The 27,616-nt window shown below is 35.3% G+C and overlaps 1 protein-coding gene across 6 annotated transcripts in view; it reads left to right on the forward strand.

Annotated features, from left to right (window-relative positions):
- The window catches only part of WBP4 (WW domain binding protein 4), an 87,052-nt gene that overhangs the window by 6,481 nt on the left and 52,955 nt on the right, over positions 1 to 27,616 (forward strand). For 2 of the 6 annotated variants that reach the window (XM_079136529.1, XM_079136533.1), the window contains 7 exons: positions 89 to 259; positions 2,382 to 2,428; positions 2,924 to 2,999; positions 5,319 to 5,509; positions 8,485 to 8,648; positions 12,682 to 12,875; positions 20,690 to 20,817. In XM_079136529.1, the coding sequence (XP_078992655.1) occupies positions 89 to 259; positions 2,382 to 2,428; positions 2,924 to 2,999; positions 5,319 to 5,509; positions 8,485 to 8,648; positions 12,682 to 12,875; positions 20,690 to 20,817 (971 nt within the window). Of the gene's footprint in view, positions 1 to 88; positions 260 to 2,381; positions 2,429 to 2,923; positions 3,000 to 5,318; positions 5,510 to 8,484; positions 8,649 to 12,681; positions 13,184 to 20,689; positions 20,818 to 21,860; positions 22,674 to 26,347; positions 26,438 to 27,616 lie in introns of those variants that run through there. The other 4 variants (XM_079136532.1, XM_079136531.1, XM_079136534.1 and 1 more) reach the window with 4 other exon arrangements.

The following is a 27,616-nucleotide window of genomic DNA, read 5'->3' on the forward strand; positions in this document are numbered from 1 at the left end:
AACATTATTAAAGTTTTGTGACAGGAAAAAAAAAGTGAGATAACTTTGGCAACTTCATCTTTCTCTCATCTTTTTTTTTTTTTAATAGAAATTTCAGAGCCAAGCATATCACCAGTAACCCCCACTATTCCACCCACCTCTGCATCAAATCAACAGAAAGAAAAGAAGAAGAAGAAAAAAAAGGATTCTTCTAAGGGTAGATGGGTAGAAGGTGTAACCTCTGAGGGTTATCATTACTATTATGATCTCATCACAGGAGGTAAGTCATTTAAGCATAGAACTAGTAGAGAATAGTTCCAATTAGTTTTTTTTTTTTTTTTTTTGTGATAGGACTTTTAATTAATATTGGAACGTTTTAAACAGTGAAAGTCTATAACCTATTTTTGCCAAAAGGTTTGGAAAATTATGTGCCCTTTAAAAAAGTACCTTTCTCATTATGACTCAGGGTCATACTTAAAGTTTTAATAATGATTTCCTTACAACTAAACTATAACTTTATATTTTCTCAATTTTTCTGAAAGTATGAACTATAAGAAATAAGGCTTTTCTATTCATTTTATAAATTGTAAGGTCCTTGAAAGGAAATTTTAAGATTTTCTATCTAAAATAGTCTGGGAGCCAGAAACTGATTTCTTTTTTTGTGTAATTGTCTTAATTGACATGGGAAATTCCCCCCTTCATATTAATGTCAGATATCAATTTCATATGAAATACATAATGCTGTTTTTCAGTAGGAATATCAAAAACATGCTTTCATTTTCCTTAAAAACTAAATATATTTGGGATTTTGACTTCACATAAATTCTGAAAAAAATACTTTGTCTTACTATCTGGAAGCAAAATTTAGTGATAGAATAAATTTTGATTCCAGGAGGAATTTTCATATGCAACAGTAGAAGTATAATTTAAAGAAGATATGGGAGCTCAAAATAATGATGAATTAATTGTGACTATATGGATCTGAGAGGTTATCACAGGAATTACTTTTGAACTAATCTTGGGACTTCAAGAATGGTGTCTTACCATTTTTATTCCTACCACCTAATGGAGTGCCTGCCTAACACAGTGCAGATAATCTATAAGTATTTTGAATGAATCCAAAGACGTCATTAGATTAAGAGGATACAGCATTTCAACAGATCAAACAATATGAACTTAAAGAAATTGAAAGTTTAAGACATAGAAAATCATTTGGCAGAAGTAAAACACCTTTAAAGAGGAATGACGCTGGAAAAATAAATTGGGGTCATATGGAGAACTGGGAGAATGATGGCACCATTTACAGAAATAAGCTTAAGGAGGACAGCAATGAATTCAGTTTTGCATATGTTGAGTTTAAGGAACTTGTAAATTATTCATGTGGTAATTTTCAGTAGCTAATTGATAATTAGAATCTGGAGTTAGGGAGCTAAATTGAGTTTGGGGATATAGATAATGGGTTAACCTTTAGGAGTATATGAGATTACAAACCACAGAGCAAAAAGTAAAGAGGATGAATAGTACATATATTGAAGGAATGAACAGAAGAAAAGCCAGCAAAAAAGTTCAGAGTGATCAGGAAGGTTTAGAAATGAGATCAGAAAGTTAATGAGAAAAAAAAACTTGAGATGACAATGTTATTGTAATTATAAATAGAATCATAATCAGTTTGGGACTACCTAGAAATGGTAATAATAATAATAATAGGTAATATTTATATTGAGGCTTAAGTGAAATAAATAGTGTACAACAATAAAGATGCCCATAAATAGACTCTAGGGATGAGTAGTCTTTGTCAGATTTAGTTAGAAACTTCTTCTTTCCTTTCTCCCTTCTAGGGCATCATTTCTTCACCTTCCTACTTTATATACTCTTGCCCTCAATAATACTTGTCTTTAATTCTTACATACTTCATCTTGTTCCTCTTTCAAGCCACTGTTCATCTTCTCCCTTGTCCCTTGCCCTAAGATAACAAAAAACCATCCCCTTTCAAACCCAAGCCTAAATTCCATGAAGTCTTTGAAAAAAGCCCTACCTAGTTCTAATATTTCCTGTGCACGTTCCACAGGAATTAAGGAATAGAGAATCATCTGGTGGAGGTAAAACATTCCAGTAACTTCTGATCCTTCATTCTGTTATTTCTTCTTGGTTACATAGCACTCACGTGTATTCTTTTGTTATTTCTTCTTGGTTACATAGCACTCACGTGTATTCTTTTGCATAATACTGCTGGGATGTACGGGGTTTTTTTTACATTTCAATTATGTTTTAAACTGTATTTCTATAGTGTTTATACAACATAACTAGCTTGTAAATTTTTGCCAAATTAAATTCTTTGGAGTTTTTTTTTTTTTTTTTTTAAAGCAAAATGATTTTATAAATGCAATATATTTTGCTTTAAGCATCTCAGTGGGAGAAACCTGAAGGATTTCAAGGAAACTTAAAAAAGGTAATTGAAGCACATTCATAGTGTTTTTACTTTCTTTTTAAAAGTGATTGGCTTCTGGGGTTTTTGCAGAGTTTTGTTAAGCAAATTTTACTTCCAAATAAGTCTGCTACTCCCACCCCCATCCCCAAATTTGTTCCTTTCTTCCTGTAATCCTTATGTTAGAAGGCTGGGTGGAGATGAAACAGTTGTCTATTCAGGAACCCCATGCAGGGTGAATATTATTAGCTGTTTGCAGATGGTTACCATTCACATGTCCTTGTTCATCTGGAAGGAATTCCTGACTTTCAGAGGTGAGACATTCTCTCAAGTTGATGTATCATTAACCAGAAGTCAGGCTTCCTGGCCATCATGGGTATCACCACCCCTAATTTCCAGGTGGCAGGTGGAAAGGAAGGAGTGGCTAAATCTACCTTAGTAATGCAATATATGATTATCATCATCATTATCTCCAGTTTATTCTGTTTTTTGTTTTGTTTTTTTTTGCCCAACTATTAGACAGCAGTGAAGGCCATTTGGGTAGAAGGTTTAAGTGAAGATGGTTATACCTATTATTACAATACGGAAACAGGAGGTAAGAGTTAACTTTGATTTTCTTAACTATCTAAATTGTACCTAAAAAATAATGAATCATCTGAACTTGGGATTTTAGTATATAATAAACATTTCCATAGAAAGCATGTATTGTTTTTTGTAATTTAAAAACATTAGTACAGTGGAAAAGTGAAAAATTTCTGTTTGTAATATATTGTGCTGTGTGTTGTTATTCTCAATTGCAAATTTGTATTTGCAAATTTAAAAGAATCATTTTAACTCTAAAATTACTAGATTTTGTTATAATTTTAGAAATATAATCGTTTTTATGGAAAGTACCTTATAGATCACCAATGTTCAGTTTTCTTTCTTTGTGTGTGTGTGTGTGTGTGTGTGTATGTGGTACTAGAGATTATACTCAGGGCTTTATGCTTGTTCTACCACTGAGCTATAGTGTACACCTGCATACCTCCCCCCAGCACTTAACTTTCTTTTTCCTTTTTTAAAAAACAAAACAAGCTGGGTGTGGTGGTGCACTCCTATAATCCCAGCAGCTTGGGAGGCTGAGCCAGGAGGATCATTAGTTCAAAGCCAGCCTCAGCAGCTGGCAAACAATTCAGTGAGACCCTGTCTCTAAATAAATAATACAAAATAGGACTGGGGATGTGGCCCAGTGGTTGCGTGCCCCTTAGTTCAATCCCTCATACCCAAAAAAAACCCACAAAAAATTATTTTAGCAGTGGCTAAAATTGTCATACTTTCATTTTGTCTAATGTTTCAATTATATAAATATTTATGACATGCATAATTACTATCATCTAAATTTTTCAAATTAATTATCTAATTTAGTTTCATAAAACTAGTATTCAAGTAATTACACTTGGACCTACTGCAGTTAAACTTACCAGTATGACTATCGTGTTGATGTAACTTTAGGTTTTTTTGTTTCTTTAACTCCTACTATTCAGTCTTCTACATAGCATTAAATCTTTTAATAAGCAATAGCCCTTTTAACCCTTAAGCAGTTAGCAAGCAAGCCTACCCAATGATAGCAGTGTTTCTATCCAAGTAAAGCACTGACTTTTTATAGAGATAAAATAAACAGTGACATATGGCTTTAGAATTAGATTCTAAGATCAAGGCACAGCTTCTTCCTTTATCAGTGATGTGATAGTGGGCAAGTTGCTGAACGTTATAGTCATTCTTCAGTAAAAAGAGATGGTCATATTATATACTCCATGGAGTCATGAAGGTTAGATACCTGGAAAGTTCCCCAAACAGTGCCTGGTACATAGGAAGTGCTTAATAAATTATTTCTTGAAAGTTCTTGTTATTTGTATGAAATACAGATAAAGTAATGAATCAAAATAATAATCAATAAAATTTTAAAAAACTGTGAACATAATTATCTCAAAAATGAAAACATACTTTAAAGTTGGGTCTATTTTAAATGTTTAAAAACAATTTTCCATCATCAAAATAATTATGGCTATTGGTAACAATACATTTTTTTGTTTGGAAAAAAAAAGTAATGTTTATTATCGTCTACATATATTAACTTACAGGACTATACATACTATTTTGCCTTCGATGATTTCAGCTTATACTTGGAGCATTGATTGTTAATAGCCACGCTTTCAGTTTTAAAACAGCTTAAATTGGACAGTGAATTGAATAATCACTTATTAAATCAAAAATAGAGAATATTTTCAAAACAATGAGAAATGTTTTCATTTTACTAAAAGCTCAGTGAACCACTAGATGGCAGTGGAGCTCAGTTGATTTAAATCCCCCCACTATCAAAATGACAGATTATATCTTCACAATCATATCAAAATGATTTTATTTTGTGAAAATCCCAGGAAATCTTTATGATGAGTAAATTTCAACGAATCTCATGTATGATCCTTATCAGTATATTTCCCAAAATTGTTATTGGATAAATTGTGAGACCATAAAAGAATCACCCACTTTTTTTTTTTTTGGTAGTTGTAGATGGACAGCATGTCTTTGTTTATTTTTATGTGGTACTGAGGATTGAACCTAGTGCCTCATACATGCAAGGCAAGCGCTCTGTCACTGAGCTATATCCCTAGCCCCACTTTTTAAACCTCCCTTTGCATTGGAATTGTAGTAGATGTAATTTACATCTAGTAAATCCCAATTTGTTTGAAATCAATTTCTGAAAGATAAAAAAGCAAGAGGTTTGGAAACTATTTTAGAACTTAATCAAATAGTAATGTGAAATAGATGCAATGTTGTAATTTAATAATTGTAAATGATAGAAAGTATTATAATGGAATGACTTACAAGTAGAATTGGTTACTGAATAACACAAGTACTAAAATGTGTTGAGCAGAATCCAAATGGGAAAAACCTGATGATTTCATTCCACACACTGGCGATATGCTTTCCAGTAAAGTTGATGAAAAGTCACTTGGCACCGTGGAAGAATCCAAATCATCAGAGTCACATAGTGATTCTGATGGGGAAAAGGAAGCAGAAGAAGAGGTTTCCACAGGAAAAAAAAAGCTAATAATAAAGTTTAAGGTAGGTTCTTCACTCTTCACAAAACTTTATTAGTTTATAAGAAAGTTCTATAGACTTTCTTCAGTCTTTGGATGAAGATAGAAATAGAGCTAGGACATATTTGCTAGTCTCTCTCCTAATCCTTGATTTTGCTTTGTGTGGTTTCATTTATGCATAGTCAGCCAAACTCTGAAAATAATAAATGGAACATACCAGAACAATACAATACATCAGTCTTAAAATGTATGGCATTCAGAGTGGCATGATGAAATCTCTTTCATTATAGTATGCTGTTGTCATTTTTGTACTTTATTGTTTTTAATCTCTTACTTTACCTAACTTATTAATTAAACTTTATCATAGAAGTGTATGTATAGGGAAAAATACAGTATATAGGGTTCAGTACTATCTGTGGTTTCAGGTATCACTGGGGATTTTGGAATATATCCCTGAAGATAAGATGAGGTTACTGTATTTTGATAACTGGGTAAATGGTTATACCATTTACTAATACCTAATTGGAGAACAAGTCTCTTAAGCTCATTTGAGACCTTCTTAGTTTAATAGGCCTCTGCAACATTCAGAGAACTTTCTAAATAGCCCAGTCTGTATGTCTGGACTAGAAATACTATTTGAATATTATTAGCATGTCAGTAATACTTTAAGTCTCAGAATAGATGAATAACTAATACTAGGTGACTGAAGCACAGTGAAGGCCAAAATCATTGGTTTTGAGGCTCACAGAACAGGCCAGAAGATTTTTGTTTCCTTGGTTAATAATAGGAGTTTGAATAGAGAGAGATTAGTGCCATAGTTGCCAGAATCATCAGTGAATATAGAGTAGTGACCAGAAGTCATTTGATCATGTAAAGAAAATGGAGAGAATAATATAGAAAGTGGCATGATCCTCAGAGGAGATCTTTATTGCATAACAATCAAAGTATAAAGTATTACATCCTTTTATGCATACCAGGGATGAAACTCAGGGTGCTTTACCACTAAGCTACATTCCCAGCCCTTTTTATTTGCTTGCTAAATTTTAAGACAGGGTCTTACTAAGTTGCCCAGGATGGCTTCAAACTTGGGATCCTCCTGCGTGAGCCTCTCATGTTGCTGCTATTACAGGCATCCGCCACCACACCAGCTATTATGACCTTTTATGCCTCAGTAAAAATGATATATTAAAAGAGTCATGACCTGGAAGCAGTCAGAATTGCTAAGAAAACTGGACACTGCATCCTAGTCCTATAATACCAACCTTATGAAGAGATGAGTTAGCATCCTTTCAAAGAATTGCAAAAGAAACAGTGTCCCAGGCCAGCCACTCATAATTGTACATTTTCCAAAGAGGATTAAAAATCAGTCCATGGTCCACTTGCTAAACTGGGCCACAGAGTTTTATGGCATCCCTGATGAAGGGATGCCATAAAGCACCATCCCTGTCCAGGGACATCTGTGGGAACTACTTCTACCCTAATAGGATATCTTTCTAATTCATACGTAGCTGCTAGATGTCTAGGCTAGTAAGGCTTTGGTAGTATCCTCAGAGTGAAGACGTTTTTCATTTAAATCTTAACAGATTGAGAGTTCTCTAAATAGATAATAGTTGGAGAAGGGTCTGATAGAAGAGTTTGATGATATAACATAACATCAAATTCAAAAGGAGAACAATGTAAAGGGAGATCACTGTTAGATATGTAAGCTTGGTAAGAAAGCAAAAAAGAGAACTAATATGTTAGACATAATGAAAAACCTTATTTGAATGTTATGGTTTAGATCTGGAATGTCCCTCAAAAACTGATGTGCTGGGCAATGCAGGAGTGTTCAGAGGTGAAATGATTGGATTATAAAGACTCCAACCTCATCGGTGGATTAATCCATTTAATGGGTTAATAGTTTGAATGAGCTTAAACTGTGGAACTGGTCTAGGTGTCTCAGTGTATGAGTGGATAAAGAAAATATGATGTATATATACACAGTGGAGGTTTATTTAGCCATAAAGAAGAATGAAGTTATATTATTTACAGGAAAATGAATGGAACTTGAGAACATACTAAGCAAAACAAAGCCAACTCAGAAAGCCAAAGGTTATCGGTATTCTCTCATGTGGAAGCTGGAGAGGAAAAGAGAGGGCAGGGATCTCATGAAAATCAAAGGAAGATCAGTAGAGGGAAGGAACCATGGGGAGGGAGAAGAGGAGGGAAAGGGGGAATGATATTAGCCAAATTATATTGTATTGTTATACTGTGTGCATGTATGAATATGTAACAACAAATCTCACCATTATATAGAACTACAATGCATCAATTAAAAAACATGAAAAAAATAGAAAAATAATATAATTTGAATAGTTTTACTGTGGTGAAAACTATACATAGATAGGATATGACTAGAGGAAGTAAGTCACTGGGGACCTGGCCATGCGGACTGTATCTGTCATTGGCACCTTTCTGTCTCTGTACCCAAAGTGGCATGAGCTGGGCAGCTTTCCTCCAATATGCCCTCCTGCCATGGTGTTTCTGCCTAGGAGCCAGCTGACCATGGATTGAACTTCTGAAACCACAAGCTGTCATAGTTTTTTTTTTTTGTTTTTTGTTTTTTTAACCTGGAATTGAACCCAGGGGCACTTAACTACTGAGCCACATCCCCAGCCCTTTTTTTTATATATTTTACCTAAAGGCAGCATCTTGTTGAATTGCTTAGGGCCTTGCTAAGTTGCTGAGGCTGGCTTTGAACTTTTGATCATCCTGCCTTAGCCTCCCTAGCTGCTGACATTACAGGTGTGCACCACCATGCCCAGGTATTTTGGTCACAGTAATGAAAAGCTAACAACACATCAGGCATTAAAGTTCTTCCATGTATTATGTGCAAATTAAACTATTAAGTGAGTATTAATGTATTATGTGTAAATCTATAACAAGACTTTTAAAATAATTTAAATTTTGGCTTTGTGATAGCAGTTTTATTTTAAGTGTTATTCTTGATTTACATTTCAGGAAAAAAATAAAAAAAGTAATAAAGGAACTGACATAGAAATGCAGAAAGAAAAAAGTATCCCAAAACAGACTTCATCAGCTCCAAATGAAGAAAAACCCAAAACACTTAAAAAGCCAAACCCATATGGGGAATGGAAAGAAATTAAACAAGAGGTCAAATCTCAGTAAGTACCTAAATCTTTAATCCCACTGGCAATACAAATATTATATATTCAAGTATATCCATGTATTACAGCCATTAATTTCAAGGATACTGTTCTTACTAAAATTGTAGCCCAGGAACTGGGGGTATAACTCTGTGGTAGAACACATGCCTCACATGCATAAGACCCTGGATTCAATCCCTGGCACCAAACCCCCCCCCACCCCACCCCACCCCCGCAAAAGTATAGCTCATTTCTTTTATTTCTAGAGTGGTTTTTATTTTAAAATGTAAAGTAATGGTTACTTTTTAAAATTCTAATTCCTACAAAACATGACATTTCTGTTGACCATATTCATACACTCACACGTGTACACGTGCACATTCTCACACCATTATTTTGAGGAATAATTATGTGCATATTCAATAAATGCTTTGCAAGATACTTTATATATATTATAGGATATATCTAAAGACAAAAAAGTTTTGCTTTATTATTTTCTTGAAAGTAGCTTACTGCATTTCAGAGTTATAAAGCAGATATTCAAAAAACAGGATAGTTTATTGTCAGTTTAACAAAATCATGATAAAGATTTTCATTATTAGCTTATTCGTTCAAATTCGTTTCTTAGGAGAATTTATACCACGAAAGAAAGATGTCACTCCAATTTCACATTTAGTGTTTCTGTAATGCTTAAAGGAACCTTCAGGTTTAAAGCCTCAGTGGTTTCAAATGATAATGTAAGATGGCTGCTTTGTATACTTTTACAGTGAAATTATTGTAAAGTTATTTAATGGAAAGTTCATACTTCTTCATAAAATAGAATTATATAAGTATTGTATACTAATCTTAGAATTGATTCCTTAAGTATAATATAACATAATGTAATATAATATAGCTTAGGACTGCTGCGAAAATGTTATTATGAAATTGTTGAAGTTGTATTTACAGTTCTTTTTTTCCCCCTGTACTGGAGGATTGAAACCAAGTGTACCATTGAGTTACATCCCAAGCCCTTTTTGTTTATTTATTTATTTATTTTTATTTCAAAACAGTGTCTTGCTAAGGTGCCCAGGCCTGTCTCAAACTTTGATCCTCCTGCCTCAGCCTCTCAATTTGTATTTATATTACTAAATGAAATATTAGGAAATATGTGCTGAATGCTTCATAGTTTCAGTTATCATGATAAGCATAATGATTCTCTATACATTAAAGTTACAGAAATAATGGACTGCTCTATTACTTCAGCTATTACTTGGTTTAAAATAGGAAGGGGCTGGAGTTGTAGCTCAATAATAGAGCACTTGCCCAGCATGTATGATGCACTGGGTTCAATCCTTAGCACTACATAAAAATAAATAAAATGAAGGTTCATCGACAACTAAAAAATATTTTTAAAATTCATTAAATAAAATAGGAAGATGGTCCTACATCTGTACTTCCAAGTTGAGTTTTTTGTTGTTGTTGTCCTTTTAATGTATTTTGAAATCTTAGCCTAGTCAGATAGTTTAATATATAATGTGTTTGTCCAACTTCATAAGTAGGTCAACCTAGTTTTAGTAGGGCTTCCCACCCCAATTAAAAAATGCATATTTGCTGCAGTTTTTTTTGTTTGTTTTTTGTTTTTTGTTTTTGTTTTTTGTAATGGGGATTTAACCCAAGGGTGCTTTACCACTGGGCTACATCCCTAGCCCTGTCTACTTTTTATTTTGAGACAGGTTCTCACTAAGTTTTCCAGGATCTCACTAAATTCCTGAGGCTGGCCTTGAACTTGTGATCCTCCTACCTCAGTCTCCCAAGTCACTGGAATTATAGGGCTTTACCACCATACCTGCTGAATAGTGTAGAAAATTTTTGAAAACAAAGTATATAAAATTAATTTATTGTTCAGTTACCCAGAGATAATACTAACATTTTGAAGTATTTTTCTCATTTTACATTATTAATATTTTCCTGTTACATTAAAGTTTTATAAACACTATTTCAACTTTCAGATGTACATTGATTTTAGTTAGCCATTCTTTTTGTTGGGCATTTATTTATCCTTTTTTTTTTTTTTTTTCTTTGTGCCAGGGTTTGAACCCAGAGGTGCTTAACTATTGAGCCACAACCCCAGCTGTCTTTATTTTTTATTTTGACGCAGGGTCTTGCTAAGTTACTTAAGGCTTCACCAAATTGCTGAGGCTGACTTTGGACTTGCAATCCTCTTGCCTCGGCCTCCCCAGCTGCTGGGATTACAGGCACGTGACACCATGCCTGACCCATTTTTTTATTTTTATAATGAACTTATTATTATATGGATATCTTTCTCTGTATACATTTCTGACTATATCTAGAAGTGGAATATTTGTGTAAAAGTGACATTTTTAAATCTGTGTGGAACTGGGATTGAACCTAGGGTTATTCTACCCCTGAACTACATCTCTACTCTCTTCATTTTTTATTTTGAGACATGGTCTAAATTACCTTGGCTGGCCTCAAATTTGCAGTCCTACCTCAGCCTCTGGAGTCACTGAAATTATGGGCATACGCCACATGCTATGAACATTTTAAAATCTTAATACCCAGAACCCAGTTATTTTCCAGAAAGAGTATACAGATACTCCATTAGCAGTTTCTAAAACCCCTATTCCATTGAATTTTAAATAATTTCTAATTTGGCAAAACACACCTTATTTTACTTTTCTTTAATTTACTGACGAGGTTGAAATTTTTTTTTCGTATATTTGTCAGTGCATCCCCTCATCAGTCTTTGAGGAATTGGTGGAAGGAAACATTAGAAGAGTCAAAATATATGTTTCTACTCCAAGTGCCTAGTGCAGTATATGGCACGTAGTAGACATTCAGTGTAGCAATTATTATACTATTTTAGCTTTCTGTGTGTTCTAATTTTTAAGTTTTAAACATTTTTGTTTTCTTCTTTTTAAATAAGATTGCCAAAGAATTTCTTGTTAATCCTCAGTAAACCAGCTCTTAAATTTAATTATTACATTTCCATTTTTTTTTTTATTTCTTCATTTCCAGTTTTATTTTTATTGTTTTCTTGCTCTGACTTTTCTTAGGTTTCCCATTTTCACTCTTACTTTCTTCAGATAACACTTAGAATATTGACAGGAGGTAAAAGAGAGTCTGCTCTTGTTTCCTAATGAAAAGTTAAAGCAATTGTCTCTAAATGTAATTCTGCCCATATATCCCAGAAACTTTGAATAAACAGTCCTTGATTTCATTGTTTTTGGAACAGTTTAATATAATGTTTCTGCATGCTTTTTTAAAAAATATTTTTAGTTGTAGATAGACATGATACTTTTATTTTATTTATGTGTTGCTGTGGATCGAACCCAGTGCATCACACATGCTAGGCAAGCACTCCACCACTGAGCCACAGCCTCAGCACCTCCCCTTTTTTTTTCCCCACTTATACTGTACTATGTCTTAATATAACCTTTATAGTTTTTGCATGTGGAATTTGGAAATGATTCTGATTTTGTGGAGATGCTTCCCTGTTCCAATTATTTGAAAAGATGTTATGTTCTGTAGTATACTGTACTTGTAGGCAGGACCAGTCAACTGATTAAAACAAACCATGTAGATGGTTGAAGAACTAGGTTTTTAAAAAAGGGGTGCTAGGCAAACAACCACACTAAGTCTTCTATACTAGGATATTGAGATTCCTTGATTTTCATCTTCTATATAAGCTTTCAAAGTCCTTGTCAATCCATGGGAAAATCAGCTTCCATAAATACCTCTCCCTTATTTATCTACTGGTACTATGTATCTTATATAATAAGCACAGACATTTTCTAAGATGATGTATCCTTTCTGCAATAGAAATAAAAGACGAATAAGTGAGACTTTTCCTGCATGTATCCAACTTGATAAGAGTTCAATCTCTTAAATAAATTTGTAATATCAGTATTTTAAAAGTTTACTATTACAAAATGACCACCTTCTAACTTTTCACCATTAGTCATCATTAGGAGATTTAGGGACTTTGGTGGCAAACATTTGTCTTAATTCAGTCAAAGAATGGTTTTATTTTTGTTTTCTGTTCCAGTGAAGAGGTAGATTTGGAACTTCCAAGCCCTGAAAATGACTATGTGTCAACTTCAGAAGGTGATATTGGGGAACCCAAAGTGGTATTTAAAGAAAAAACAGTTACTTCTCTTGGAGTTGCAGCAGATGGTGTGGCCCCAGTTTTCAAAAAGAGAAGAATTGAAAATGGAAAATCTAGAAATTTAAGACAACGAGGTGATGATCAATAATTGTAAAAACATTTTATAAGTGTGTCTTGGACATAATGGAGACTTACTCCTCTTAAAGCTTCTCTGTGTTTGTTTCTATACTGATGCTAAAATTGATTTATTCTAAATGCATTTTATGTGAATTAAAATAATAAATCTTTTTTATGTGAAATTTATTTTTGTTCCTAAAATGGAAACCTACCATGTTGCATTGTAATACGGTGTATTATGTTGAATGTCTAAAAACTGTTAATTATGCCATAATTTAAGATGCTATGTATCTGTTATTTAAAACATGGAAATATAAGGCCTTTATTCTATTCTTATTCATATGAACATACTTATCCTGCATTGAAAATGCACTATTTTTGCACACTGATATTAACTGTTACCCAAGAAATAAGAACCAGGCCACATAAGAGAAGATTCACAGCCCAGTAACAAATTCTGAGAATCCTTTAGAAGCCTGATGTAAAAAATGTATGCATACCATACTCAATTTGAGGATAAAGGCTAAAACCAGGAGCAAGCAGCTCAGGTACCTCAAATATAGAACTTGAAGTGGAGCAAAAACTAGACCAAAGATAAAAATGTGTATTTGCCCCCAGTTCAGTTCAAAGCAATAAATGTTACTTAAGCATTTTAACTTTGAGCTGCCAGGCATTATACCAAGAACTAGGGATATAAAGATAAAAGAAACACATACCAAGTCTAAGGCAGTTCACATTCTAGAGTAGTCCTTTTTCCCAGTCATGCTGTGTAGCACGAGTTATAAATGTACAGGAAAATATTTTTAAGGCTTATTTAAAACTGTAGAAAAAGACTTGAACTAAAATAGTAAGGTCTCTAACTTTAGTAATAAAATTTTTAGCATTCACTTAGACATACTAGAAATTCCCCATCTGGTTAAATTTCCTAAAAAGTAGGATTTTCATATTTAACCTATTTGAAGTAGGTACCTCCCTTTAGTGCTTCTAATTCTCAAAATTATATTTTTCATAAATTGTACAGTATTTAACTTTTGTTAGCAAATATTTGTCTTTTTACAATTACTAGTATACATGTAAGAAAACAATAGCTTATTAAATACTTCATGGAAGAGTAAAATACTGGGTTTTTTTTTCCTTCTAATACTGATAAGATTCAAATTAGCATTGGTGAAATAGTATTTGGAGATTTGTCTTTACATTTATTCCTTTTACTTATTTGGATACTTCATGAGTAGAAAAACCCAAACTTGTATGAAGAGGTATCTTATAGGTCATTTGTCAGGTTGCTGAGCAGTACGTTTTGGTCCTTTACTCCTCTCAATTGGAATACATAACTACAAGTGGAAAGCTCCTATACCTACATTCAGTTCCTACAAAATATATTGAAGACATTTTTTTAAACCATGTCTAATTATGAGAAGTATTTCTCTTTAAAGGGTTTTTTGTGTGCTTGTTTGTTGAGAAAAGGTCTCACTAAATTCCTTAGGACTTCAGTAACTTAGTCTGGCCTTGAATTTGCCATCCTATGGTCTTAACCTCTGAATTGCTGGGATTACAGCTGTGGGCCTCTGAACTGGGTTTTTTTTTTTTTTTTTTTTTTTTAAGATGGGGTCTCCTATGTTGTCATGGCTAACCCCCTTGAACTTCTCCATACACAGAAACACATGTCCTCCTACTGAACTGGACCTTCAGGTGCTCTTTTAGATGTGTTTTTGTTTGGGGTTTTTTGCAATATAGGGGAATCAAACCCAAGGCCTTGCACATTCCAGACAAGTGCTATACCACTGAGCTACATTCCCAGATCTATAGATCTATTGTTTTAAAAACTAACTCCTTAATCTTTGAAATTAAACATTGTTCTCATGATAATATCTCAAACTAAATCAGATTTTAAGGATTGCTCAGAAAAGATGTATTTCAGTAAGTTACAAAGAATAGTACTATTTTGATTGCTTTGAAAGAATAAGTAGACAATCTATCAGCTTTTTTTTTTTTTTTTTTTTTTTTTGGTACTGGGGATTGAACTCGGAGGCACTTAACCACTGAGCCACATCCCCAGCCCTATTTTGTATTTTATTTAGAGATGGTCTCGCTGAGTTGCTTAGTGCCTCTCTTGCTGGGGCTGGCTTTGAACTCAAGATCCTCCTGCCTCAGCCTCACGAGCAAATGGGATTACAGGCATGTGCAACTGCGCCCCGTAACCTATCAGCTTTTTACTTAGCTGGAGTTTTTCAGAAGTATTCTGTATCCTGATCATTTCTATTATTATTTTCTGACTTTTTAAGTTTCTCTTTTTTTGTGATGCTAGGGGTCAAACCCAAGCCTTGTGCATATCTAGGCAAGTGCTATACCGGTGAGCTACAGCCCCCTTTTTTATTATTAATATATATATATATTTTACATATGTGTTGGTAAATTATAAAAGTAACATATTTTGATTTTAAACGTAAATATCCAAATAATAGATTGTTTTATTCCAGTATCTCTGACCTCTTCCCATGACCACTGTAGAGCTTTTTTCATTATCATGTTAACCCTTCTGACACCTGAATTCATGAGGTACACTGGTAAAATTACATTCAAAGAAGCATGGTCACTGGGTGTGGTGGCACATGCCTATGTGTCTCAGAGACTTGGGAGGCTGAGACAGGAGGATCACAAGTTCAAAGCCAGTCTCAGCAACTTGGTGAGTCCCTGTCTCTAAATAAAATACAAAAAGGGCTGAGGATGTGGCTCAGTGGTTAAGCACCCTTGGGTTCAATCCCCTGTACCAAAAAAAAAAAAAAAAAAAGTGGTCCAAGTAGCCAAAACTAATTTTGAATGCAGTATTTATCAATTCTGAGAACTGTAATAGGAAACAAACCTATCAGATTTTTGTATGTTAAGTAACTATAATTAAAATAATATGATTGCTCATATGTAGGCACAACATACATATAAACTTAGGAGTTTGAGTATCTGTTACTGCATAGTACCATACTGATGGAATGTGTTTTTGTAGTGTTTTAACTTCTGATAGAGCAAATATCCTCAAAGAGCCCTTCTTTTTCAAATGTTCATGGCTTATATTCATTTGTTATTTCAAATAACATTTTGTCAAGTTGTCTCCCCTGCTCTTCCCAAATTCTTGGGATTTTTATACTATACTGTTGAGTTGGCAATAATTACCATCTTTCTAACATTCATTCATCTCATCAATGTGTATTTTTATCATTTAGTTATTTTTGTCTTTAAAGTTGTTTAGGGGCAGGAGAGGATGTCCAAAGCAATCCTCAGCACCACAAAAAAAAAAAAAAAAGTTTTGTTGTAAGTATTACAGTTTTCTTTATAAAGACCCTGCACATTTCTGGAAATGTAAGCTCCCTGAGGGTAAGCACTTTGTTTTGTTCCCAGTATATAGACTAGAATCTGGCACATCACACATTTGTTGTTACAAATGTCATTTTCATCTGTCAAATACAAAGATCAAATAATTAGATAATACTGGTGAAGATGTGGGAAAATTGATACTGCTAGTTAAAGTATATATATTAATCTCTTTTCTTCTGTGTTTTATAGTGTTTTGACATCTTAAAAAGTTTGCTGACAAGGTTGAGACTGTCCTTCCAGCATTAGCCCTTTGTCAAAGATAGCAAAAAGATCACTGATGCCTTTAATATGCAAAGCAAGCAGTCCTTAGTCTGTAGTCCCGCCCGACTCCTCATCTAACACACACAAGCCAATACAATCCTGGGGGTTAGGGGGTTTGTTCCAAGACCCCCAGGGACACCAATATCCTCAGTTTCTCAAATCCCTTATGTAAAAAGGCATAGTGTGTGCATATAATCTACATGTCATCCAACATACTTCAAATCATCTTTAGATTACTAAAAATACCTAATATAAGACCCCCCAAAAAGCACATTTTCCGTATTATGCAAAAACCCTAGCATACTGTTCATGGATGCCTAAGTAAGAACTTGGATTAGATAACTCAACAGAGAGGGTTTGGACTTCTGTTTTTTTTTTTTTTTTTTAAAGGAGGAAAAGTTTATTTGGGGGCTCACTGATTCAGAGGTCTCAGTCCACAAATGACCAGCTCCATTCCTCAGAGACAGAGTAAGGCAGGACATCATGGCAGAAGGATATTGAGTAAAGTGACTCAGGACATGACAGTAAAAAGCTGAGACAGCAATTTTGACATTTTAGTACTCTCAACAATCCTTAGGGGCAACAGGCCAGGACAAAATGGAGGGCCCCACTGTGCCTACAAGCAGGGAAATATATACAGAGTAGGTTGTGTGCCTTTTGCACAGATGTATTTCTTCAGATATTTTATGAATGCATCTTTTTATTTACAACCAAGGTCATTCTGCTTCCCCACCTAAAGATTCAGGTACAAGGGAAGTGGCCAGTTTCCCTCTTATTCTCATTATCACATTCTTTTCTTAAAAAATATATTTTTTAGTTGTAGATGGACATAATACCTTTATTTTATTTATTTATGTGTGGTACTGAGGATCAAACTCAGTGTCTTACAGGTGCCAGGCAAATGCTCCACCACTGAGCCACAGCTCCATCCCCCTCATTATCACATTCATTCAAGTCCTAAACTCACTACCAGAAACAGCAATGCTTCCTAGACACTAATTGTTATTTACCCCAATAAGTAAGTACTGGCCCAATTTTTTTCTGATTTTTTAAAAAATATTTTTTGTTGCAGATGGACACAATACCTTTATTTATTTTTATGTGGCACTGAGGATCAAACCTAGTGCCTCACACATGCTAGGCCAGTGCTCTACCACCAAGCTACAACCCCAGCCCTTTCTAAATGTTTTTTAATCCATGGTTGATTAAATTCATGGATACAGAAGATACAGTGGGCCAACTTATAATTCTCTTACCCTAAATCATTCTGAAACCCAAATACCAGGTAAGTAGATACCATCCTACTGCCCAATGCCTGACAGAGCTATTCAAATTAGCTATTCCTAAACTGTGTACTTTGTCCTGCCTTGACTTTCCCCTATAATTCCCAAATGAAGGCTCGGGCCTAGGCTTTTCGTTCCATCCTGTTTGTTGCCCCCTGAACAAAACCTGGCCTTTCCTCTATGGCCCTGCATGCATGTGATAACCCCCTGTCTGGAACCTGTGAGTATAATGAACTTGTTCCTTCCCAACCTCATTCTTGTTTCCTTCTGTGAACTTCATCATACTATATCTATACTACATTTACATTCTTAGAACATTATAAATTGATCCAACCATTACAGTAAAGAGAACGATTTTCCCACAAATCAAAATTTAAAAACATGTATCTGTTGACCTAGAAAATTCACTTCCAGAAGTTCATCTTACAGATACTTTCATGCACATGAGAAATAATATGTATAATAATTGTAGCATTATTTCTAAATCAGGAATTAGAAACAACCTACGAACTATGAATACAAAACTAGTTAAATTAATTATGCTATATCCATTCAGTGCAATATTGTACAGGTGTTAAAAAAGGAGTCCTATGTGTACTTACATGAATTTACGTCTAAGATAATTGTTAGGTCAAAAAAGCAAGGTCCAGAACAGAAAGAACAGTGCATGTTTAAAGACATAAATTCTAATGCTAGTCATTAGTGTGTTGATAAAGCACTTGGGACAATGCCTGTCATATAGTAACAAATAAAAATCAAAACATTATTATTTATATTAAAAATATATAAAAGCCTAAGGATGTAACTCAGTGGTAGAGCACTTGCTTAGTATGTGCAAGGCCCTAGGTTCTAGCCCTAGCTCCTATTCCTCTGTACACACACACACACACACACACACACACACACACACACACACACATGTATATATTAAAAATGGATAAAGTAGCTGGGCCCTCTGGCACACACCTGTAATCCCAACTACTTGGAAGACTGAGGCAGGAAGATGCCAAATTCAAGTCCAGTCTGGGCAAGCAAGGAAGAACTTGTGGAGAAATCGAATGGGTGTGGACAGTGAGGGAGATAAAAGGAGAGATGATGTCTGGTCTCCAGTTTGTGTACCTAGGTAGACAGTAGGCCATCCATCAAAATAGGAGGTATGAAGTGGCTTGGAAGTGAGACTGGGTGAGGATAAAGAGATCTATTTGGGATATGTTTATTATAAGGCATAGCTGTCAAACAAAATAACTCAATATATGGTTCTAGAACTCAGAAGGAAATATCAACTAGAGATACAAATTTGGGAGTCATCAATATCAAACCAGGATTGCATGCAATGGTATAACAAGAGATTAGAGAAAAGATGGCTAAAACTTGAGCTAGAAAGACCAGAAAGGCTTAAGGGAGGAGCGGAAGACTAGAGACTGAAAAGATGGCCTAGATAAAGCAGAGTTAGGGACATAGGAGGAAAGTCAGGAGAGGTAGTAGCACTATAGCAACTCAGGGTTTCCCATACAAAATTGTAAAATCATTTTATACACTTGGTTTGTGAGGTACTGTGCTTTGGTATTCATACCATGTTTGCTTTTATAACAAGTGTGTTGTTTTACTTACTGAGATTAAAACTAAAATGTCCCTCTACTGACTCTAAAATAACTAGTTTTATTTGTTTCGTCTGACTAAAAAAGAAAACAAAAACAAAAATCTCCATTTAAAAGTTATCTCTTGATAAATTATATTTAATTGTATGTGGTAAATATAAATAACAAAATTTACCATTTTTGAGGAAACCATTCAGTGACAATAATTACATTCACAATGTTACACAACCATTACCATTATCTATTTTCAAAACATCTTCCTCATCCCAAACAGAAACTATAACCATTAAGGAACAACTTTCTAGTACTTGCCATCCCCAGCCCCTGCCTGATAACCTCTAATCTGCTTTCTGTATCTATGAATTTCCTTATTCTAGATATTGATATAATTCATAATGTTTAATACAAGAGGAATCAAAATTTGTCTTTTTGTGACTGGTTTTTTTTTTTTCACTTAGCATGATGATTGCAAGGTATTGTGCATGTATAAGTATTTAATTTCATAGGTGAATAATATTCCATTTTATGGATATACCACATGCCTCTCTGGACACTTCTGTATGTTAGTCAACCTTCTGTTATTGTAACAAATACCTGCAATAATCAAATTATAAGGAAGAAAGGTTTATTTTGGCTCATGGTTTTAGAAGTTTCAGTCCATGGCCACTTGGTCCCATTTCCTTTTGGGTCTGTGGTGAGGCAGAACATGGTGGTGGGGAGCGCATGGTAGAACAAACTGCTTACCTCATGGTGGCCAGGAAGTGAAAAAGTAAGACAGGAAGGGGCTAGGGTCCCAGTATCTCCTTCAAGAATACACCCCCAATGACCTAGCTTCCTTCCACTAGAACCCACCTCTTAAAGATTCCATCCCAATTAAGCCATGGAGACTAAGCCTTTAAATCATGGGCTTGGGAGAGACTTATTCAAATATTAACAACATAGGAGGGTTTTTGTTGTTTTTTTTTCCTGGTACTTGGGATTGAACCCAGGGGCACTTTACCAGTGAGTCTCATCTCTAGCCTTTTCTATTTTTTATTTTGAAAAAGATTATCACTAACTTATTCTGGCTGGCCTCAAACTTGCAATCCTCCTGTCTCAGTTTCCCAAGTAGCTGGGATTACAGACATGCACCTCCACACCTGGCAACATACAAATATTTTAATTCCTATTTTCAAATATGTTGGATATTATTAGTGTAGACATAAATCAGTTCCTAGAAGGTTTGATGTTTCTAAAGGTGATCTAAGAAGGACTCTCAAGAATGTATTGCTGGACAAGGAAAAGGGAAACTGAACTAATTCCTTTATCTCCAATCTTTAGGTGAGAAACAAAGAAGAAGGACCTTGGTGGTAAAATCAAGTCCTCAGAAAATGTCTGAAGAAACCCTCATGAGCAGTTGGCCTAGGAAGTCCTCTATTTTATTCTGGTCTGCTGCCACCAAAGAGCATGTGAGTAATAAAATGTCCAAAATCTCAGTGAGGCCCTTCAGTTTCTTTCTTTGGGATCAGAAAAATAGTACTTGCTCTCAGACCCTGTGCAACCCTGTGGTTGAACAGGAGTGGAATTGCTGGGCCTGTGTTAGTTTGTTTTGTTTTCCCTGCTGGTAACTGTGGATTAAACCCATAGGTGTGCTTTCAGTGACTCACATCCCAGCACCCTCCCACTTTTTTTTTGAGATAGGGTATCACTAAATTGCTGGGGCTGACCTTGAACTTGAGATCCTCCTGCCTTAGCCTCCCAAGTCACTGGTATTATAGGTGTTTGCCACCATACCTAGCTAAGTGTAGAGGAACTGCCAAACTGTTATTCATGGTGGCTGTACCATTTTATATTCCTACCAACAATGAACAACTTCATTCCACTACCCATAAGCATCCAGCATCATCTGTGGAAGTCTGAATGAACTGGCCCTCTTCTCAAAACCAGTTGGTCATCAGACAATCAAATCTATATCAGTCTATATACTGTCCTTCCGCCAGTATCACACTGTTTGATTCCACTAGTTGTACATGTTTATATATCAAGAAATTATGAGCTGGGTACCGTGGTATACACCTGTAATCCCAGTGGCTTGGGAGGCTGAGGCAGGAAGATCATGAGTTCAAAGCCAGCCTCAGCAATTTAGCTTGTATTTGGTACTGGGGATTGAACCCAGGTGCTTTACCACCAAACTACATCCTCAGCCCTTTTTATTTATTTTTTGTTATTTTGAAATAGGGTCTCACTAAGTTGGTTAGGGTCTTGCTGAGTTGTTGAGGCTGGCCTCCAACTTGACATTTTCCTGTCTCAGTCTTCCAAGTCGCTGGGATTACAGGTGTGCACTTCCCCACCCAGCATATTTTTCAAATTTTAATCATAGGCAGATTTTTAGGTTTAGATGTCTCAAAGGTCTGATGTTTGCTGTGTTGTGCAGCATTCGATGTTTATTTACAAGAATAAAAATGCATGGAGATTTCTAGAAAACCAAAATGATATTCTTATAATTACACAGATCAGAACAGTCTGGGGTTTTACTACCAAGATCTGCAATCTTGACACCCCTATATACTGCTCCTTCTTATCTTTCACTTTCTCCTCTTGAGAACACTCCCCAAAGTGTATTATTAAAGACAGCTGGATGTATTGAAGTGGAGACTGCTTGCATATATCAAAGAAGCCCAGGAGGCAGGAAAATTGCAGTATGCTTATTTTGAATAAGGTTATGTATGGGACTGTTTGCTGGTGACTATTGAATCTGGGTGGTGCCTGACATATACAGCCAAAACCTACAGAAAAGAACATGAAGCATAATACATGCAAAATCCTCTTATGATATCTGCCTTTACAAAATAAATCGTATCTTTTAAAGACCATATTCTTGGACCTTTCCAAAGGACCTCTTCCTTTCCATGCCGATAATGCTCCTGCAAACATGATGAATTTTCTTAAAACCCGCTGGACGTTCTGTAAGAAGGGTGAGAAACACAAACCCCATAAAGTGACACAGTCCAAGCAGGGGAAGGATTGTCTGTATGCACACAGAAAGCTGCATTATGACAGGAAACAGTGGCTACGGTGAGCGACTAAGCCAATTTTCAGGAAAAACGTTAAAACTACCAAGATTCTGCTGAGGCCTGAGTGTGATAAGCCTGACTGCAGATCTAAGAGAAGGGTGGTTGTCAAGAAATGCAGGGGCTGGGTTTGTGGCTCAGTGGTAGAGCACTTTCCTAATGTCTGTGAGGCACTGGGTTTGATTCTCAGCACCACATTAAAAATAAATAAATTTAAGATTTTGTGTCCATCTACAGCTAAAATTTTTTTTTTTTTTTTAAAGAAATGCAAGTAGTTTGAACTGGAAGGAGATAAGAAAAGGAGCAAATGATCCAGTTCTAAGTTTCATTGTTTTATTATAAAGATAATAAAATGTTGAAGTTATCTTTTAAAAATTCATGGCTGGTTGAATGGCTTGGATGAACTCTGTTTCATTGAAATGGCGATGAGTGTTCTATAATGACCTAACCCAGTTTAATAAAACCCTTTTCAGTTCCTGTGCTTGAAATATGAGTAAAGGGAACAGGGTACCTGATTTTGACCCTTTTTTTAGAGTAAATTTTTCAATTTTGGTAGGGCTGTTATCATTTTGCTAATTTAATATGAAATTTAAGTAACAGGCAACAAAGAGAAGAGGAGACAATTTTAGGCTTTCACAGAGCACTTTCAAATTTGTTTTGTAGCAATTAATTTTCAAAACTCTCCTAACAACTTGGACAGAAAACCCAACCAAGTTCATGGCTGCCTGAGGCAAGGTGAAGAAACTTGCAGGCAGTATGAGAATCGGGAGTGGAGGTGTGTCAGACTGCTTTGCTTTTGCCTCCTAGCCTTTGTTGGTCTGAACAGATTTGAATTTCCCTTCTAATTTTTCACCATCTTCATAAAAGGCAGAGAAGTATATAGTGTGAGAAATGTGATTCATAATAACATCATTATTCATTCCATAATTGAAAGCATTATGCATTGTTGGGTTATCTAGTAGAATATGCACATCAGAAATAACTCGTAGTTGTGGAGACCAGTGGGTTGCTATAACAACCAGACAAAACAGTTTAATAATAGCTCTCTTTCACTGAAAGATAGAAAATTAACATAGAGATGAGAGCTGGATATGTAGGTGTTTATCATATGAATGTGAATAAACACCAAATACACTTACGTATTTCTTTGTTGAACAACTATTCATTGAGCACCAATGCAGGGCTTGGCACTATGTTAGGAACTTTCAAAAAGGTATTACATGATCCCTGCAATGATAGAACATATGTTCTAGTGAAGAAGACAAAAAAATAGAGTAAACATATCAACAAACTGGATACTTCCCACCTGTGAGAAGGACACTAACAGAAACAAAGAAATGGGACCAGAATACTGAACAAGCAATATGTATAAAATATCAAGAGAAACCTAGTCACAGTATATTTCAAAAAAATTTGGCCTTTTCTGACATACGTGGAAGCTAACAAGTTGATATCATAGCAACAGTGGAATAGTGGTTTCCTGGAAAGTATATGGGAATGGGGGAATACAGAGAGGGTGGTTAATGATTACAGGGGTGCAGCTGGAAAGAAGGAATGTGTATCCCAATACAAAGAAAAGATCAGTGTTTGTGGTGATGGATATGCTGATTACTCTGAACTGATAATTACAAATTGTATACACGTATGGAAATGTCACGCTATACCCCATAAATATGTATAATTACTCTGTGCCAATTAAAAATCCTTTAAAAATTTTGTTTTTAAGCTTACAGGAGACTTAGTAGAATTGAACAATGGAATCTTTTTAAGAAAAGAAATCCATTTACTATATGATCCTGGGATAGAGGGTGTATAAGATATTAAACTGATAAGAACAGGTACTACACTTGACCTTAGCCAAAAGGCCAAGAAGCGATGACAATGGAGTCTTAATACAGGAAAACAAATAACTACTAACTCGAGTATTATTTATTCCTTGCTTGTTCCCAGAGGTTAGGCATCTATTATGAAAATAAGGGTTGTTTGTATTTTAAAATGAAAATGGTACTTTATTTTTATTTTTTTATTTTTTTGTGGTGCTGGGAATCAAACCCAGGGCCTTGTGCTTGTAAAACAAGCACTCTACCGACTGAGCTATCTCCCCAGCCCGGTATTTATAATAAAAATTACAGCACATAATTAACAGGAGCAATTATTTCCAAATGTTCTTTGGCAGCTATTCTGGAGTTTTCACAGCACACAAAATAATGACTCTATAGGTATATATTGACTAAAGCACAATTAAGTACATGAAGTAAGCAGGGCCCCCGGCACAGAGGTGTAGGCCTATAATCTCAGCTACTCAGGAGTCCAAGGCAGGAAGACCAGAAATTCCAGGCCATATTGGGCAACTTAGTGAAACCCTATCTCAAAAACAAAGAAACAAACAAAAAAAGAAAAGAAAAGAAGATTTGGGCAAGAAATTAAGTTAGAGTTTTTTTGTTGTTGTTGTTAGATTTTGGTTTTTGCTGTTCTATCTAATTATAAGAGTTTATTCAAGGTATGAAATGGGAAAAACCTGCAGAAGCATGAAAGACATTTAAAAGCTAGGCAAAGAAAAAAATAACAAAAAATTATAGTTGAAATTTCCTTACTCAGGGGAGCTTACATAAAAATTGGTTGACTCTTAAAGCAAACAATTTAGTTGACACATATAACTGTTTATTCTCTATCCCTGGGTAATGCATTGTTTTGGGGGTATAGTTCCATTTTTATTTTACTTTTTTTTTGGGGGGGGGGGTGCTAGGGATTGAACCCAGGGCCTTGTGCTTACAAGGCAACCACTCTACCAACTGAGCTATCTCCCCAGCCCTTTATTTTACTTTTTTATTGTTTGTGTTTCCTTTTTTTTTCTTTTGATGTTTATTTAAATTGGTACATTATAGTTGTACATAATGATGAGATGTGTTGTTACATATTCATACATGCACACAATATAACAATAAATTGGTCAACGTCACACCCCAGCACTTTCTCCCTCCCCCCACCTCCTGGTCCTTTTCCTCTACTGATCTCCCTTTGATTTTCATGAGATTCCCCACCCCACCCCCACCTTTCTTTTCCTTTTTTCTCTCTGATTTCCACATATGAGAGGAAACATATGACCCTTGATCTCCTGAGTTTGGTTTATTTCACTTAACATAATGACCTCAAGTTCTATTCATTTTCTTGCAAATGTCATAATTTTATTTTTCTTTGCGGCAGAATTAAACTCCATTGTGTATATACACTGCATTTTAAAAAATTTATCCATGCATTGATGGACACCTAGGCTGGTTCCATAATTTGGTTATTGTGAATTGTGCTGTTATAAACATGGATATGCATGTACCACTATAGTATGATGATCTTAATTCTTTAGGATAAAATACCAAGGAGTGGCTTGGCTGGGTCATATGGTAATTCATATGTAATCTTTTGAGACATCTCCACAGTATGTGTACTAATTTACAGTCCCATCAACAGTGTAAAAGCATTCCTGTTTGTCCACATCCTCTCCAACATTTATTATCATTTGTATTCTTGTTGACTGTCATTCTGACTGGCTTGAGATGAAATCTCAGTGTAGTTTTGATTTGCCTTTCCCTAATTGCGAATGATGTTAAACATTTTTTCATATATTTGATGGCCATTTGTATTTCTTCTATTGTGAAGTGTCTGTTTAATTCACCCATTTGTTAAGGTAATAGGCATTGATTATACAGAGCCATTTCTCAGTGCTCTTTTCACTTAGGAAGTTAGAACATTTCCAAGACAAGACTTTGGCTCATCAGCTATGGTATCAGGACACACTTAAAACCATGAAGTTTTAATCAATACAAGATGAAGTGTCCTTGCCTTTTATGTACAGAGAGCATCAGGAGCCCAGGGAGTTCCTCAAATCATTCTGGAATGGGAGTAGGACTAGCCAGTCTTGTGTTGATTGCAGAAATCACCAGGATGCATGTCTTCAATTGCCCCAAATTTGGGTCTGGTACAGAGCCTGGATTTCTTCACCCTCTGATGTCCCCATGTCCTCCTACTCCTCTGAATACTGTAGTGTGGCAGCATTCCAAAGCCTCCAACCACATTTCAAATAACTGAAGTGTTGATCCTGATACCCATCAAAAATGAGATGTTGGGGAAGAAGAGGAAGAGAACTTGATGAACCCAGAAGGTTGGTCTGCCAATGTGGGGACAATTGAAGAATCTGACACACCAGGCTGAACAGATGGTAGATCAACAGAGAAATGTTAAATCTCCTGCCACAATGCTTGTGGTCATGCTGGCTTTATTAAGCTCTTAGGTAAGCAGTGTTCATGGGGGAACTTACCAGACTTACTTTCCAGCTCCACCTTTAGTTATGTGGACTGGAGAATCTATTCCAATATTTACTAATGATACATACATGATGGAAGGCTTTTCAGCTAGATATATTACACCTGTCCATTTAGTTGGGTTTAATTATACTGGATATGGTGGGAGTCTGCCTATATGTTGGTCCCACAGTAACAATACCAGCTGTTAAAAGTGGTCCCAGAAGATAAGACAACATACGGGGGAGAGAAGGTAGCCAAACTTACTGACCCTTGTAACTAAATACATTCAGACCATTATAAAAATGGGACTGCCCGATGACATAACCATGTCTCCCAGGGAACATCCACCAATACCTAACTGTCATAATCATACTACTACAGAATTGTGTGCCTTTCCTAAATGGATGGAGTGTGTCAACACTTGGCCAGAACGTCATAATATCTATGGCAGTAATGAATATATTTTATATTGCTCTCACAAAGTTGATGAGAGGCACATATCAAAAGTCTATTGCCCCTGGAGGATTCAGAAGTAATGTTCTGACGCTCAGTGGTGGTGGCATACAAAGAGATCTTTGGCATTCTATAGCCACCTTAGATTTCATTAACTTTACTGGCACTCCCCTACCTGATCCTGTGAATAAAGATTTTAGAGTGCTCCTTGTTATAGGGTATGAGCCTGTGTACAATCCCCTTGCGTTTTTGTTTGTTTGTTTATTTTTTTATTTTTTGCAGTGCTGGGGACTGAACTCAGGGTCTCGTGCTTGTGAGACAAGCACTCTACCAACCGAGCTATATCCCCAGTACCCCCTTATTTTTTTTTTTTTACTTTTTTTATTGTAAACAAATGGGATATATCTTGTTTCTCTGTTTGTACGTGAAGTAGAGGCATATCATTT

The sequence above is a fragment of the Sciurus vulgaris genome (assembly GCF_902686455.1).
Source record: "Sciurus vulgaris genome assembly, chromosome: 4".
NCBI classification, from domain to species: Eukaryota; Metazoa; Chordata; class Mammalia; order Rodentia; family Sciuridae; genus Sciurus; species Sciurus vulgaris.